The sequence below is a fragment of the Anabrus simplex genome, chromosome 7, assembly GCF_040414725.1.
Source record: "Anabrus simplex isolate iqAnaSimp1 chromosome 7, ASM4041472v1, whole genome shotgun sequence".
Classification (NCBI taxonomy): Eukaryota; Metazoa; Arthropoda; class Insecta; order Orthoptera; family Tettigoniidae; genus Anabrus; species Anabrus simplex.
Genome location: NC_090271.1, coordinates 230017360 through 230034252, shown reverse-complemented (window position 1 = coordinate 230034252; position 16893 = coordinate 230017360). Strand labels below are relative to the sequence as shown.

At 36.3% G+C, this 16893-nt stretch overlaps 1 protein-coding gene across 2 annotated transcripts in view; it reads left to right on the top strand.

The window, feature by feature from the left end:
* Positions 1 to 16893, top strand: part of LOC136877499 (ADP-ribosylation factor-like protein 2-binding protein) — a 50572-nt gene that overhangs the window by 25015 nt on the left and 8664 nt on the right. For both annotated transcript variants that reach the window (XM_067151602.2, XM_067151603.2), the window contains exons 4-5: positions 10115 to 10200; positions 13858 to 13954. In XM_067151602.2, the coding sequence (XP_067007703.1) occupies positions 10115 to 10200; positions 13858 to 13954 (183 nt within the window). The remainder of the gene's footprint in view (positions 1 to 10114; positions 10201 to 13857; positions 13955 to 16893) is intronic.

Genomic DNA, 16893 nt, shown 5'->3' with positions numbered 1-16893 from the left:
CGGCCAGAGAAACAAATGCCTACAAGACCTGCCTAGCAACGACTTTACATAAGTGCATACTTGATCTGCTTATGAACTTCAAATATATTTGTTTTTGGTGCAAGATAGTGATGTTCTGTTTACTCTCTTGACTCTGATTATTGTGTTTTGAACATTAACTGAATTGCTACAATATGATACAATGTTAATATTTTGCCTGTGTTCAATATATTAGTTGTTTTAAGATCTTCGCTAATTGGCTGATGATGACACTTGAAATGTGTTGAAACCGGTCCCAATAAACAGGTTGTAACTACTTTTTACTACGGAGTATTGAAAGGTGGATCCTTCCCTATAATATTGTACATCTTCTTATTTCTCTATTCAATACGGAACAACCATGAAGTTTTTAACTTTAAATTATTACGAAATCTCAAATCAGATAAAAGCAAATTCTTTAAAATATTCAATCTAAATACACTCACAACTGAAACCATTTCGGCAACGCAAAAAAGTCCCCCTCCACATAACACGCCAAAGCTTAACGCCCCACCTGCAGGATCGTCCTCTACCCCCACCTCGACAACAGATAAGAATTCCCTACCACACAGCACGTCAATAGCAAACGCCCCGCCCAACATCTCATCCCCTCAACCCCTACCCGCCCTTCACAACAGCTCTTTCATACGTACAACACAAGGAATAGAACCACAACAGACAATAGTCACAGTAACGCAATAAGGTCCACAAGATTCTGTAGCAGCAGACAACGGGGTAAGTGATAATGCAACATCAACACTCACATTACACGCACAACACACACACAATATTACTTAAGTTCATTTCCATTTGTTCCAGATGCTTCTTCCATTCTATAAATTGAAAGAAACATAATCAGATACTCAAAATTTGGATTGAAGCCCCTTTTAACCATAACTTACATCAAAACAATCAACTTCCAACGGAGAGTCTGGTCGCTACAAACAAGAATTAAATATGTAAATACTTCCTCTGATCAAATTGCCAAACTGCAGCACCAAGCCTCATCAAATCTAGAAGCCATTTTCCAACGAACCCAAGACTTCAATTCTAGATTATCATCATGACTCTAATCACGCATGATGCAAAATTACAGTCTTTTTAAATAATATTATAAGAGAACACAATTCTTAACTAAAATTCTCAATACTGAAATGTTACTGTATTCTAGAAACCAACGCACTTCAGAAACTATGGCTCCTATATATTAACATCCAATATTTATATTTATGACTCAAATTTTAATTCCAAATTATAGTTGTATCAATTTTATTTTAACATTGCAAACTATTTTTAGCCAAATTTTCAAATGGTAAAAACTGTGTTTTGGACGTCAATGTGTTTTAGAATTAAGAGTTACTCCATTTTAACATTGCAAATCATATTGTCATAATTTTTAATGTGTATATTATTTTTATGTTTTAAATATTATCACTGAAATTAGATTTACATTCAATGTAATGAAATTTGTAACAACAATCCAAATATGACAAACCTTGAGGCAATTGTATAGGCTGATGATGCTTGTGAATAAAAGCGAAACATGTCCCGGTAAATTAGTGTTGTAACATTACAACTTAGCAACACAAACTGTAATTTGTATTGAAAAGGTGGATCAGAACAACCAACAAATTGTTAGTATATCATAGCATAGTTCAATACGGGTCTAATAATGAGATTAGTTACATGTAATAAGTGGTATTTTCCGAGCTGTCCATGGAGACATGGCGTGGAATGACATTAATAGACGAATAAGTTTGAGTGGTGTCTTTAAAAGTAGGAAAGATCACAATATGAAGATAAAGTTGGAATTCAAGAGGACAAATTGGAGCAAATATTTGTTTATAGGAAGGGGAGATAGAGATTGAAATAACTTACCAAGGGAGATGTTCAATAAATTTCCAATTTCTTTGCAATAATTTAAGAAAAGGCTAGGAAAACAACAGATAGGGGCATAAGCCATGTGAAGATTTAGCAGCACCTCGCGAAGCCCATCTGAAGGCAAAGTGATCTGATTGGCTAATCTCGGCAGCTGATAAAATGATAACTGTGCGAGGTATCTATTTTTTTTCCAATTATTTATCAGTATGACCAACCCTCTAATGCTCATATACCCAGTTCACATTGTTTCCAACCACCCTGTATATATATTATATATTCCAATGCCATCTTCTCACATTCTGTGGGGATTGCAGAACACTCGAGCTAGGATAGGGCTTAAGCCAGATGCCCTTTGTATTATCCTGTACTGGTTGTATTGGAAATATCCTCCAAAGCAGTTAGATCACTGTGCTAATGTGCATTGTAGCCCATATTTATGAACAATTCCTTATGTATATAGCAGTATTTTTAAAAAAGGAAAGATTATTCTTCCTGAAACTCTGAGGTTCAGGGGTTTAGTTGGACCAGCACTCAGTAGTACCGATAGTTCAAAAAAAAAAATCGCTAGATGAGTACCAAAAGTTTCCATAGATGTCAGAAAGTATGGCACACTCTGTTACTTGCGAATGTTCTATTCATAAATATTAGGTTTTTCTTATTTATTGCTTCAGATTCTGTCTCTAAAGTCAGTTTCAAAGCTTGTTACCTCATTTTATTCAAGCAGAAAATGATCATTCAGGAGACTTAAAGGCAAGATCTAAGTACTCTGGCTTGAAAAATAAATGATCATTTCCTACATTTGTAGAAAATATCAGAATAATGCTTCATGCTTTACCATATTGATTGCTGGTCCTGTAGACCCTTTTGTCACTAAGGAGCTGCGGTCATAATTATTTTAAACTACCTGCCACCAACACCAAAAGAAAAAAAACTGCTGGCAATGTAATGTTTAAGGTTTTAGTGAAGTGCAAATACAAGCAAATGGACATACCTGCCAAAGTAGACTTAATAATTGTCACCCCCTATAATGACGCTATGCTCCTAGTCATCATCATCATCATCATCATCATCATCAGAGGATGCAGAGAAATATAATGGACTGGATAAAACAAGAGCAACAGACATGAGCACAGAAAATACAACATAACCAGGGAACCAAATTTACCCATTTAAAACTAGGGAAGTCTATTTGGGAAGCATGCTAAAAAAAAAAATCCAAGGGTGTAGTAAAGTGCTGATATAATATGTAATTAAAAATCACTCAATAAATACGTGTGGGAAAACGAAATGAGTTTGTAAAAATATGTTTAACGATAAACTCCAGAAACTTAGCAAGGAACAATTGTGGTGAAAATTTAACTAAAATTAAACGGGATCCCAATTTAACTTAAAAACAAGATCGCGGAAAATGTTAAGGGAAATTGAAAGTGATAAACCAAATAAAATTTGTTGACCTGTCGCACTAGAATTCACCAAAATTTCCAGTGCAGGCATTGACAGATGAAAGAATTCAAATCAAATAAGAGTTAAATCATAAGAGCAACAGAATGAAGAAAAAGGAATTAAGGTACCCCAGGATACAAGTTCCTCCAACATTAATGAGCAAGTGCAATACCAATACATTGCAAAGACGATAAAAAGAAAATTAAATACTGTGAAATAGCCCAAACTAAATTCACTGAAGAAGAAGGAAACAGAAAACACTAGGTCTAAAAATCATTAATAAATCATGCACCAAAGCCAAAATCCACATCACCAAATCAAGAGGTCTACAACAATTCCCCCCCAAAACCAAAAAAGCATATGCCCACTTATGGCCAAAACAAAGGTACATTCCAGGGGACCAGGAAACAGCGGAAATACCCACATACCAGAAAACAAAAGATGCTAGGTGCGGATAACAATGTTAAGTTAGAGAAAGAAAAGAATCGTATCAAATCCTCGCAGAAAACCTTGGCAAATTCCAATGCACACACAACGGTTACAATACAGATTTCTTTAACGTTTTAGGTTACATAATAAGGTACTTCATTAAAAAAAAAAAATCATATAGCATGTATGAAGAAAAGTTTAAAGTTAAAATCACCCATCAGCATGGGAGGGAAAGTGATGTAAAAATAATAGTATGATAGGAAAAGTTTATTACATAATTAAGGTGAAAGCCACATTCAGGGAGGAAAATAATGAATGCCGAATAAACTGAGGGGAAAACCACATCACAAAAGAAAAATATTCAAATAATAAAGCCAAGAAACTTAGAATGAAGGTGCACAACACTAACCAAAGTAAAACCTAATTAAATAAAAATGAAAGGGATAAAACATCAATACATAAAATAAAACATTTAAATAAAGGATGGTAAGAACAGGAAAGCAATATCATAACCAGGGTGAGAAATGAATTTAGAAGGTGAGAAAGTAAATAGGATTAGTAAGAACTGAGCACGACCAAAGAACGGAGAGAGGCAAACACCAACATCGTAAAATGCTTCCTTACAAGGAAAACCATTCAAAAAATATAAATATCATTTCAACGTAAAGAAGTCTGCATAACAAGATATATAATCATAAGATATTTTTTAAACTGAAACAGTAATTAGTATTTATAACTCAATGAATTAATGCATAACTTAAATTCCACTTTTCATTTCAAATGTTCATTGTCCTCCAGGCGAACAGATGCCGATTTAGAGGGGGAAATAAACAAACCCATAGAGAGCAAAATTATTACACCCTGGTGAAGTGGCAGGGGAGCATTGTCACAGTTGCAATGTTGAGGAGTAGATGGCACGGTGATATCGGAAGCATATATGAAAAGTAATAGCTTACATAGTTCTCAGGCTCAAAAAGAGATTGCGCTGTAATGCATTTTAGAGAACATTTAGGAGTTATTTGCCTGTTCATTTTTCATACACAATTATGATTTACAGAAGACTGCTATTAAGAGTTAAAGTCTATGTTTTGGTAAAACAATATGTGGTCATGTGCAGAAGAAATAAATTTAATTGTAGAAAGTAGTTTTAAAAGTTTGAAATCAAGAGAATCCCTAATGTTTGTTACGCCAGATAATATGTTATGCATTGTGCAACATGAGGTCACACACGCTTATCAGCATCAGCTGCATGGGCTCGCAGGTCGGTCTGACGCTTAAAAGAGTCTCCAGTGGTGAATGTATTAACAAAGTTGAGTGATCCATTATGTGATCTTCAAGATGAGAGCTAACTCTTCTTACAGCTGATAAAATCATACAGGAGAACAATAAAAGTATTATATAAATTTGAAGATTTTCAGTCTGTTGGAAATAATGCAAGGTCAATAAAACTTCAAAATACTTTGCTATATTTCTGTTTAATACTGTACTTAGGAACTTGAAATCTGGAGCTTATCTTAATTGTCAGTATAGCCTTTCACTACAGGGATAGTATCCCTGTAACATATCCCTGTCATACACCCTCTGATGTATAAACTTTGTATAAACTAGCGTTTCAATCAATCAATCAATCAGTACTAATCTGCAGTCGCCCAGGTAGCATATTCCCTATCTGTTGTTTTCCTAGCCTTTTCTTAAATGATTTCAAAGAAATTGGAAATTTATTGAACATCTCCCTTGGTAAGTTATTCCAATCCCCTTCCTATAAATGAATATTTTCCCCAATTTGTCCTCTTGAATTCCAACTTTATCTTCATATTGTGATCTTTCCTACTTTTAAAGACGCCACTCAAACTTACTCGTCTACTAATGTCATTCCACGCCATCTCTCCGCTGACAGCTTGTAAACATACCACTTACAAGTAACTAATCTCATTTTGTTCCGTATTGAAGATACAATAAGTAAAATTCTTTCTTGAATAAAATTACTGTGTCCACCTATTCAATACTATTATATTTTATAGTGATTAAATTCTACATGAAATACAAACACTAGTTAGGGACATGTTTTGGCCTAGTTTTGGGCATCTTCAGCCTAATACTAATCTTAAGGTCAAGTCTTAAATCTATTAACATTGGAACTTAAGCACAAGACCATTGTATTTAGTATTTGATATTAATTTAAGTTTAGTATTAAGTTCCAATGTTAATAGATTTAAGACGACCTTAAGATTAGTATTAGGCTGAAGATGCCCAAAACTAGGGCAAAACATGTCCCTAACTAGTGTTTATATTTCATGTAGAATTTAATCACTACAAAACATAATTGTATTGAATAGGTGGACACAGTAATTTTATGCAAGAAAGAATTTTACTTACATACCACTTAGTCGAGCAGCTTGTCTTCTTTCTCCCAATTCTTGCCAGCCCAAACTTTGCAACATTTTTGTAACGCTACTCTTTTGTTGGAAATCACCCAGAACAAATCGAGCTGCTTTTCTTTCGAATTTTTCCAGTTCTTGAATCAGGTAATCCTGGTGAGGGTCCCATACACTGGAACCATACTCTAGTTGAGGTCTTACCAGAGACTTATATGCCCTCTCCTTTACATCCTTACTACAAACCCTAAACACCCTCATAACCATGTGCAGAGATCTGTACCCTTTATTTACAATCCCATTTATATGATTATCCCAATGAAGATCTTTCCTTATATTAACACCTAGATACTTACAATGATCCCCAAAAGGAACTTTCACCCCATCAACGCAGTAATTAAAACTGAGAGGACTTTTCCTATTTGTGAAACTCACAGCATGACTTTTAACCCTGTTTATCAACATACCGTTGCCTGCTGTCCATCTCACAACATTATCAAGGTCACGTTGCAGTTGTTCACAGTCTTGTAATGTATTTCTTACTCTATACAGAATAGCATCATCTGCAAAAAGCCTTACATCTGATTCCAATTCTTTACTGCCCTGAGGAATTCCCCTCTTAATTATTACAGGGCCAGATAAAGCTTCGTCTACTCTAATTCTCTGAGATCTATTTTCTAGAAATATAGCAACCCATTCAGTCACTTTTGTCTAGTCCAATTGCCCTCATTTTTGCCAGTAGTCTCCCATTCATCACTTAAGAAAGAAAAGAAGAAAAATTTGATGTTAAATTTATTTAGGTATTCTCATTTAATTCATCAAAATATTAAATTTTATGTAATGATAATTTTCATAATATTTCACTAGTTTGTTTATTCATTGATATGGTGAATTAGGATACAATACTTTAAATTGTGGGCTAAAGAAAACATAGTGTTATATTATTTTTTATTCCTTGATTTGACTTCACTGGTGAAGGGAATGCATATTGTTCATGAAACATGTATGATAGAATAAATAATTTTCAATACCGTATAATCCTGAATACCACCTGCCACCGAATAAGACCCGCACCCTAAATTTGAGACGGCAAAATACGGAAAAAAAATAAAAAATCAAATAATTTACATACTTATTTCATTTTCTTCAAATATACCACAAATATAAATTCAAACAGCTTACAATTAATAAAATCATCACAAAAATTGTAAATAAAATTGGTTCAATACTCAGATCATTCACAATTCACTATCATCTGAAGTTTCACCATAGGAACTTTCGTAGCTGGCATCTTTCCACAAAATAGTCGTCCTCACTACCGTCCACTGAATTTGAAATTCCACATTTCTTAAAGCTTTTGGACACTAGATCGTTAGGAATGCACGCCCATGCGGTCTTGATCCAGTTGCATATTAGTCCCACTTCAGGCCTCTTCACTCGTCCGGTTGGTGTTAACGCGTGATCACCATCAGACAGACATCCATTCGGTGTATAACTGTTTCATTGCAGTTTTGAAAGACCGGTTCACACACACATCCAACAGCTGTAGAATAGAAGTGAGTCCTTCGGGAATTATTGCAAGATCGGTTTTTCCTTTCTTCATCGTATCTTTTACAGCGTCGGTTGTATGTCATCGGTAACTGTCCAACACTAGCATGTTTCGTTTTTGTAACAAAGCTCCCGGACGATATTGCCAAACACACTTCACCCAGTCCTCAACTAACGCACTGTCCATTCAGTCGGACTCGTGTTCTAACAATAACACCGGACGGCAAGTTTCCTTTCGGAAGTGTTTTCCTTTTCAGAACCACATATGGAGGGAGTTTGGTTCCATCGCTAATACGCACAGCATTGCTGTGCATCGTTTGCTTTTTGTTACCATCTGTTCTGATGGTTATACTTTGCTTTTTGTTACCACCTGTTCTGATGATTACACTTTTAGAACCCTCCGTATCCACTGTTTCCAACGGCATTTCAAAATAGACAGGTGTCTGGTCAGCATTCCCAATTGGCGACAGCAAATAAGAATTTTGCTTCCTCAAATGAATAATGTGACGCTGGAAGGCCGTTAATTTTTCTTCATACATCCCAGGGAGACATGAAATACACGTACGTCTCTGAATGTACAATCCCTTTCTCCGATAAAAGTTCCGGATCCATCTGCAGCTTGCAGTAAAACTCTGTGCTTTGAGTTCTTTTGAAATCTCTAGTGCTTTCAATTGACACATTTCACTAGAAACACCATATCCTAACTCACATTTTTCTATCACAAATTTGTGGCATCGTTCTTCAATTTCCGGAAACACTACACTCTGCCTGTGGAACGCTCGGCTATTGCCGTTACTTTTTAGAAGTTTTTCCTACTTTTTCCACCAATCACGAATACAAGATTCATTAATATCGTATTTTCTGCCAACGGCATGATTTCCGCATATTTCAGCTTCACTTACAACTTTCATTTTCTCATGCACAGTAAATAACCGCAAACGCTGTTTTGAATCCATCGCTTACTATCAAGACAGCACTTTCACGGGACAGATACGGAACTCTATCTCTCTTTGTTTTCTGTGACCTATCTCAGAAATTTCATTTCTGCTGCCTGTATTTGATTTCCATCCTTCTTGGTCCTTGGCATGTATATCAGAATAGTCTTTACTTTTTTCTTTTCACAGTAGATTGAGAACTCTGTGACAAAAGACACTCCCAAATTGTATCCTGCTGATTTCCATTTCCAGTCTAGGATTCACTTCCTAATTAGATGTTTTCCCACAACGTATTTGTATCCGATTTCTCTCTCTCCTTTTGTTATCAGAATTGTTTTGCTTTATCTACACAGATTCTAATCCCATTTACTGTGTGAAGAACTCTTGTTCTTGCTCTTCTTTCTTACCATTTCCCCATATTATAATATCATGAGCAAATAACTTTGTACTCATGCTTGTACCTCCATAATCTGCTTTTGCTGTCCTCATTACAGTTACAAACAGTAAAGGTGATAGTACACTTCTGTGTTCAAAACAATCTGTTTTGCCCAGTTGGGTCTTGACACAGTTGTAGCATTTAAAACATCTGTAAAATTTTACTTTGGGTACAGTACAGGCTGGCATGTATTGATTGCCTGGCATTCACCCTTTCCAAACACTCCTTTCTGACTGCCACATGGTATGGTGTGAATCATCACTCCAAATTACACATCTCCAATCGTTCGCAAACCAGTGGAACTCTTTCATACAATTCACTGGGGAAATGAGCAGTTTGTGGATGGGTGCTTGAGTGTTGACCTCCAGTCCTTGTATCTTCTGATGCACTGTCATGATGCTAGCTGCACTATTAGTGACACAATGGACTTCACAGGTGATATCACACGTCATGTGATTTTCCCATACCACTTTCTTCAGTACTCGTCTCCTTCATGGCCTAGGATTTGTTGTGGTTGTATCTCCTCATTTCCACTTCAAAAGTCATGTCCCCGACAGTCAACTTCAGCGACTTGCATATGGCAGAAATGGCACTGAGACTGAGTGCTTTCTGACGTGGCAACCAATAACCATTGCAACTTCAAAGTTGCTAAGTTCCCTTGCGCCACCCATTCTGAAGTTATCTCATAGCACCGAACAATATCAGTCCCTCTGCAGCAGTCATGGCGACATTTAGGTTCTAGAGGGCTGTCTGGATACTTTTGAACAGAGTGTGTATACTGTATTATGCTTAGAGGATGAAGACCCTTGTTTTCTAAATACAAATTTTAAAACTCTTTTCATTATTTTAATTTTTATTATAAAGCATATAGAACACAAAAATGTTGGACTGAGATTTTCATATAAACAACAAACAAAATAGTTCCACCATTTGAGCTTATTTTGCTTTAATTCCACATTTAAAAAAATAGAAAGATCCTTCTTGGAGCCAAAACAATAATCAAATATAAAATTGAAATCAAAATACTGATTGATGTGTTTATTTTACAGATAGAAGTTGTAGAGAAACACATCGAATCGCAGCTTGCAAGTAAAATACCAGAATTTTCTATGGAGACATTTGTCAAACAGCTAGAGTAAGTTACTTGTATCTTTTATTACATAGATAAAGAATGGAGGTGATACTCATTGTTTTGCCACCACATTAGCATGTAAGGAATGACATTTGTAAGGAGAACTTCATGTAGCATGGGATTTCATTTGTAAATTTGTAAATTTACATGTCTACTAGGATGAAATCAAACTTCATTACTCATGCAGATTATGGTGGTTTTTAACCTTTTCACTCTGGTGGACTGCTACAACAATAGCAGTCATGTGTTTGTTCTGCTCTTCTAGGCTTTGCAATGATAAACTGCTGGAGAAGTTTGATCTTCATAATAACAATTATCTTGTCAGTCTGTATTTATTAGTAAAGTCACCAGCTGTCACAGGCAGTCAGTTCAAGGGAAAGGGTTTGAGTGACCTCCCTACTCATCACTTGCCACATAGTTGCTGTTCATCGCTTATGTATTAGCACTTTTATGTGTAGTTTCTAAGCGTTTTGGTACCGTATTCATAATGTTAGTGAAACTGTATACTGTGGAGGAAGCTCTTACTATCACACAAGATAGTGACTTTGAAGAAGATTAACACATTGCTGACGGGACCCAAGTCTACTCGTGTTTAGCTGGTTGAATGTTGCTGATGGGTCCCGAGTTAACTCTGGTTCACGAGACTTGTACATTCGGTGATATCTGTAGGAACTTGTGAAACAAGCTAGCGGTTGAGGTTGATAAATCTGTGTTGTAGGTTTTGTTTAATGCTACATTTACTTTCCGTTCTTCTTCTGTTTTAATTAATTTTCTTAGTTTACCGACTTCAAGTTTATGTCCTTCAAAGAGCCATGTGGGAGGGTTGTAAGATGGCACTTTCCAGACCGAATGCATGTTTAGATCTGGAAGAAATATTTAATGAAATGTATTCAGATAATTATTCAGAATCCCCAAGTAACGTTGAAGAACACAAGTTTGATATCGAAAGCTCTTTTGAGGAAAGAGTGAGTAGTGGTACTGAGGATATACACCCTTCAAAACAACATGAAATCTGTACAAGTTGCTGTGTGCCCCTTCACCGATATCATTACTACATAACTTACCACTCCAGAAAACATTATTAGGACTCCTGAAGAATCCAGTAAATTTTATCACAATCAGTAAAAGGTTAACAAAGCCAGGCTCATTTGATTCTATGCATGGTCTTTCACATTATGTTGCTCACATTATGTTGGGCACTTGTGATGTGCAGTGAAAGGAACAACCAGTTAGCAATGTGTTAAGACAAGAAGGAACTCTGCTGGTGCTATGTCCAAAGCCACGGATCTAAAATGACGAGAAGATTTGTATGAATGATGATACGCAATATTTACCAATCAGGAGCTCTGTACAAATGAAAATGATACACAATACTTTTTTAAAGTGAGCTTGTTAAGTCTTAACATCACGAACAAATGTGAGGACGAAAGTATCCCGTACAAAAGGCAGGGCCAACCACCCCAAGCTTTCCTCAAAGCTAGCGGTCAAGGTTAATAAATCTCTGTGTTGAAGGTTTTGTTTATTTTTTGTTTATTCCATGCTACGTTTATTTTTTGTTTATTCCATGCTACATTTACTTTTCGTTCTTCTTCTGTTTTAATTAATTTTCTTAGTTTACCGACTTCGCGTTTATGTCCTTCAAAGAGCCGTGTGTGTGTGTGAGAGAGAGAGAGAGAGAGAGAGAGAGAGAGATGGCACTTCCCAGACCGAATGCATGTTTAGATCTGGAAGAAATATTTAATGAAATGTATGCAGATAATTATTCAAAATCCCCAAGTAACGTTGAAGAACGCAAGTTTGATATTGAAAGCTCTTCTGCTCTTGTTTCGCCAGAGTGAGAAAGTTAACAAGCCATCAGACTGAACTTGTTGGTAGTAGGAGTCCTAAACTCTCTTTGAAGGGAACTTTCAATATTTTCATGTACCTGTTTTTCTGCTAACAGTTACACATTTTAACTGGTAATATTATATTGAAAGGAACTCTCATATGAGTACATATGTGTCAACATATCCCTTTAGACTTTAGAACTAGCATCTTAGAATCTTGTGCTTTTACAATGTATATCATAAATTCTTTATAAGAGTATCTTACATGAGATATGCTGAAGAAAAATTATATTGTTGTTGATCAGTTCATAAGTTGGTTTAATGCAGCTCTCCACACCACTGCATCCTGTGCTAACCTTTTTGTATCTATGCAACTACTATCTCTTACATCTGCTCTGATCTGTTTGCAATATTCATCCCATGGTCTATCTCTACTGTTCTTACCACCTACACTTCCCTCAAAATCTAACTGAACAAGTCCTAGGTGTCTCAAGATGTGTCCTATTAATCTAGCTCTTCTTCTGGTCAAATTTTGCCAGATCGTTCTTCTTTCACCAATTCAGTTCATTGCGATCTGATCTACCCATCTGACCTTCAACGTTCTTCTGTAACACCACATTCAAAAGCTTTCATTCCTTTCTTTCCATGCTAGTTATTGTTTATGTTTCACTTCTATACAGTACTATACTCCACACGTAAGTCTTCATAAACATCTTTCTAATATGCACTTTGACACCAGCACATTTGGCATCTAGGTTTCATATTTGATCATATTAGTGGGATGTATTTACTTATTTATTTATATATTGGTGACAAAAGGTCCCATGAGCCTCGGGCTCATGATAGGGACAGTACAGTACATACTTTTGTTAAAGTGACACAATAATTACATTTCATATACTACAGCTTTTTCAGTAAAGTGACAAGTACATTTTTGGATAACTCATGGTTTTTTTTTAACATGTCAGCATCATAGTTTTTCAGAAGTATATTTAGATATTGCATGGCTGTAAGAAATTAAATATGGACAATATACTAATTGTTTGACCGAGATGAAAACTGTTGTTTTGTTTCCGATCTAACCTTACCTCTGGTGGTCGCATATGATAACCACATAATAAAGTACTTTCGGAGGACCACTTAAATGATATTAAGAAAATACAGTATGTAAAAACCTAAATAGCACACAAGTCACTTATTTATTCAGTTGTATGTGAACAAAAAAGAACATACTTGTACTGTAAGTATTTCTTGTACATACACACTTATATTTACACATGAGGTATGCACTGACACAAAAAAAAAAAACACTAGAAATATTCTTTACACTTGAAGACGTAATTATTATTGTGCCAATGGTTTGGCTGCACTTGAAATGTTAGCACTGTTGTGCAATTATTTTATGAGACTGTTGTCTCCACATGTTACTCGCGGCATGTCTAACGCGCTTCTCCCCATCCCTAGTCAGTCACTCGCGCCAGAAAACAGTCCTAGAAGCGATGTGCTGCCCTCTATACACAATTTCAACAAATATAAATAAAATGCTACAATAATGTTAAGTTAAAACACAAATAAGTTATAAAATTACTTAAATATAATTGTTAATGCGATATGTGCAGTAACACTGATGTATTATTTAAAGTAAGTTATATACAGGTTATATTAAGATATCTGTATAGGAGTAATATTCCTTCAGTTTTTTCTTAAAACATTTAATCGATTTACAGTTTTCGGTAACAAATCAGTTACTTTGAGAACAGCCATTCATGGGATAGTATAAATTTGTTGTTAGAATTCTTTTATCAGTTGTTGAACAAAAATTGGAATGTTCCAGACAAAGAAGAGAAGATCTTGATGGAGAGGTGTTTGAAATGCTGTATACATTTTCAGACTTCCTGGCTTTTAAGGAAATGTTCCTTGATTATAAAGCGGTAAGTTGCTCTAAAAAGTTTCTTTTCTTTACATTATACAACACATCTCTGGAACCTAATGCCATCTTGTAAGGTTGGTTTTTTTTTTTTTTTTTTCTAGCAGTTTAATGACACACTAACTCAAATAGGTTTTTGGTGATGGTAGGATAAGAAAGGGCTTGAATTGAGTAGGAAGCAACCGTGGCCATAAGATACAGAAGACCATCTTCAGGGCTGCCAATGGTGGGGTTTGAACCCACCTTCTCCCAAATGCAAGCTTACAGCTGTACGTATTGTGACACAGGATGAATCTGCTACATTGATTTACACAGGTGTGAGTTCTCTTGGGTGAACCATGTGCATTATTCTGTGCAGTCGAGCTGTATTGTACCTTCAGTCCTTAAAAGGCATTAAGGAACATACTGTTTTTAACAAGGAGTGGCTTGGACTAGTCGACAGAGTAAACAGCTGCTCGTCCTCATTCCTCCTCTGCATTATCCAAGAGTGCCCCAAGAAAACACTTGGAAGACTGTTAGGAAAAGTAAGGAAGTGGGGCAGCGATGAATAGCATAGTGGTTTAGTCGCTGCCTTTCCACCCCGATGGCCAAAGGTCAAACTCTAATTGATCATGGAGTAGAACTTTCACCTGGAAACTGAGGCCTGAAGCCTTTGGCGAAATTTGAGCCGAGGTGGCTCTCGTGAGCCCTGCAATGCCTGGAATAAACTGAAGATAGTTGTAGTGGTGGTGCTGCTGCTGGTAGTGGTAGTAGTAGTAGTAGTAGTAGTAGTAGTAGTAGTAGTAGTAGTAGTAGAGGAAATACTATCTACAGAACTGAAAACAAAATTAAAATGAAGCATATGTTTAGTAAAAAAAGTAAATAAAACAAGACAAAGTACATTTATTTTAAACATGCCCTTTCATAGAGACATTTGCTATTCACTTAAGGGCGTACTTCCTTTAAAAGTTAATGAATATTTTGACTGAAAGTATACTGGTTTTATTTAAGTAATGTTTTGAAATATTTCTTGGTACTCAAGACAGCCAGCCGAGGTTTTCAGGGGTGTTATGACTCGCACTTGTATACCTTTGTTTAAAAAGTCAATAAGAAATAGTCTATGAAAATTTATAACTGTGCTTGTTTCTCACTAGGCCATGAGATAATTATGGTAACTTCTTGGAGCTGCCACTTCGAGAGAGAGTTTTTTATGTGATTAGTAGGTTTAAAAGAATAGAAAAAAATGGGGGTTGTAAACAGTCAGATATTTTTGTGGAGCATAGGTTGCGATTTTTAAAAGCATATCTGATAGTCTCTTGACAATTATAAAATAATAGGGAGGTCCAACGTGTAGTTGTACACAAGATTCACTGGTACATAGGATCGTGAAGATGAACATTTGACACGAGTTGAATACAGTAAAAGGTCGGTACCATCTTTAACTCTAATAGAAAATAATGAATTATAAGAAGACTCCATAAAAGTGGGTGATTTAAAGTATTTTTACACAATTATTGTGTTTAAAAGAATTAGCAGCTGAAATCTATATGTGATGAAGTTACTAAAACATCATTGTCATCCATATTCGGTTGAGAGAGAAAATAAACAGAAGTATGAAGAGTACCATGCACGTAATTGCAGGTGAATACCATCATGGGAGAACCATGTCTCCAATTTTGAAATTCTTGAAAAAGTGTGTATGAACAGTGTAGAAGCCTCTGTCGCTGGCTTTGGTGGACTGAGCATGTGTGCTGTATCAGCAACACCAGGCTTCCTTGCCAGTTTCTGAATTTTTCTCAGGTATGAGACCCTGTGGTGCCCCTTTGAAGCACTGAATAAAGACCAGCTTAAACAAACCATGAAGGTCACAGACATCAACCCCAAAACCTGGGACACACTTGCCAGGATCTCTCACTTTGGTACCAAACCACCTCTATATCTGTTGAATTATTTGAACAAGAACAACATGAAGAGGTGAAACAACAGTTACACATACTCCATCAGATACAGCCCTGTCCTCCTCCATCAATCGAGTGCAATCTGTGTGGATGCATGTTTCATGCTCGAATTGGTTCGTTCAGTCAGCAGAAGCACAAACAGTATTGAATGCTAGTGGATTGAAAGCATGAGAATTTATACAGGGTGTATCAGAACTATACTGACAAAAAAACAGGTATGCTCTTCGTGTTATGTTAAGAATGATGGTGCGGTCTGATTGGGGGAGAAAATTTTTCTTTTTGAGAAAATGAAGTTACTCTGTTACTTCCGGGCACGCGATTCAAATTGACAAACTTGCCGTATTTGCTATACCAGAGCACGAGCCACTACCGTGCTTCTGGGAAGAGAAGGGGAGGAAGTGGGGTGTAGGATGGAGACGGAGATAATGCTCCGCGCGGATGTACAAATTTCCTCATCCGACTCACAGGATTGTCCTTGTCTTTAAAGGCAATATCCACAGTTCATTTATTAAACAGCCGTAACTGCACACACAGCACAAGAACACACTGTAATTAAGACACACTTGTCGGTCAAGAAATACACCATATCATTTCTCCTCTTGTCTGTTGATCACAGTAACGTTCTTTATTATACAACATACTCAAATATGCAACATTGCCGCCCCTTGATTGTGTTTGCGTTCACTCATAACATTGTAAATGGAATGAAATACTGAACAAAGGAAAGTATACCCCCAATAGTTGGTTTACAGTAGAGGTTCAGTATGTCCCCACCCCCCGTACTTCACTGCGCAGTTCACAATGTTTAGTAGTGACCTTTGGACTCTGTTCAGAATGTGCGATATGTCTTGCATTACCTCTGTATCCCACTTCCCACCTCCCCTCCCTTCCCTTCTCTAACGCTCAGCAACAGGCAGAGGCTGGCTCCCTGGCACAGCAGATACAGCAATTTCATCAATTTAATCCGCGCCCAGAAGTAACAAAGTAATCTCATTTTCTTGAAAAG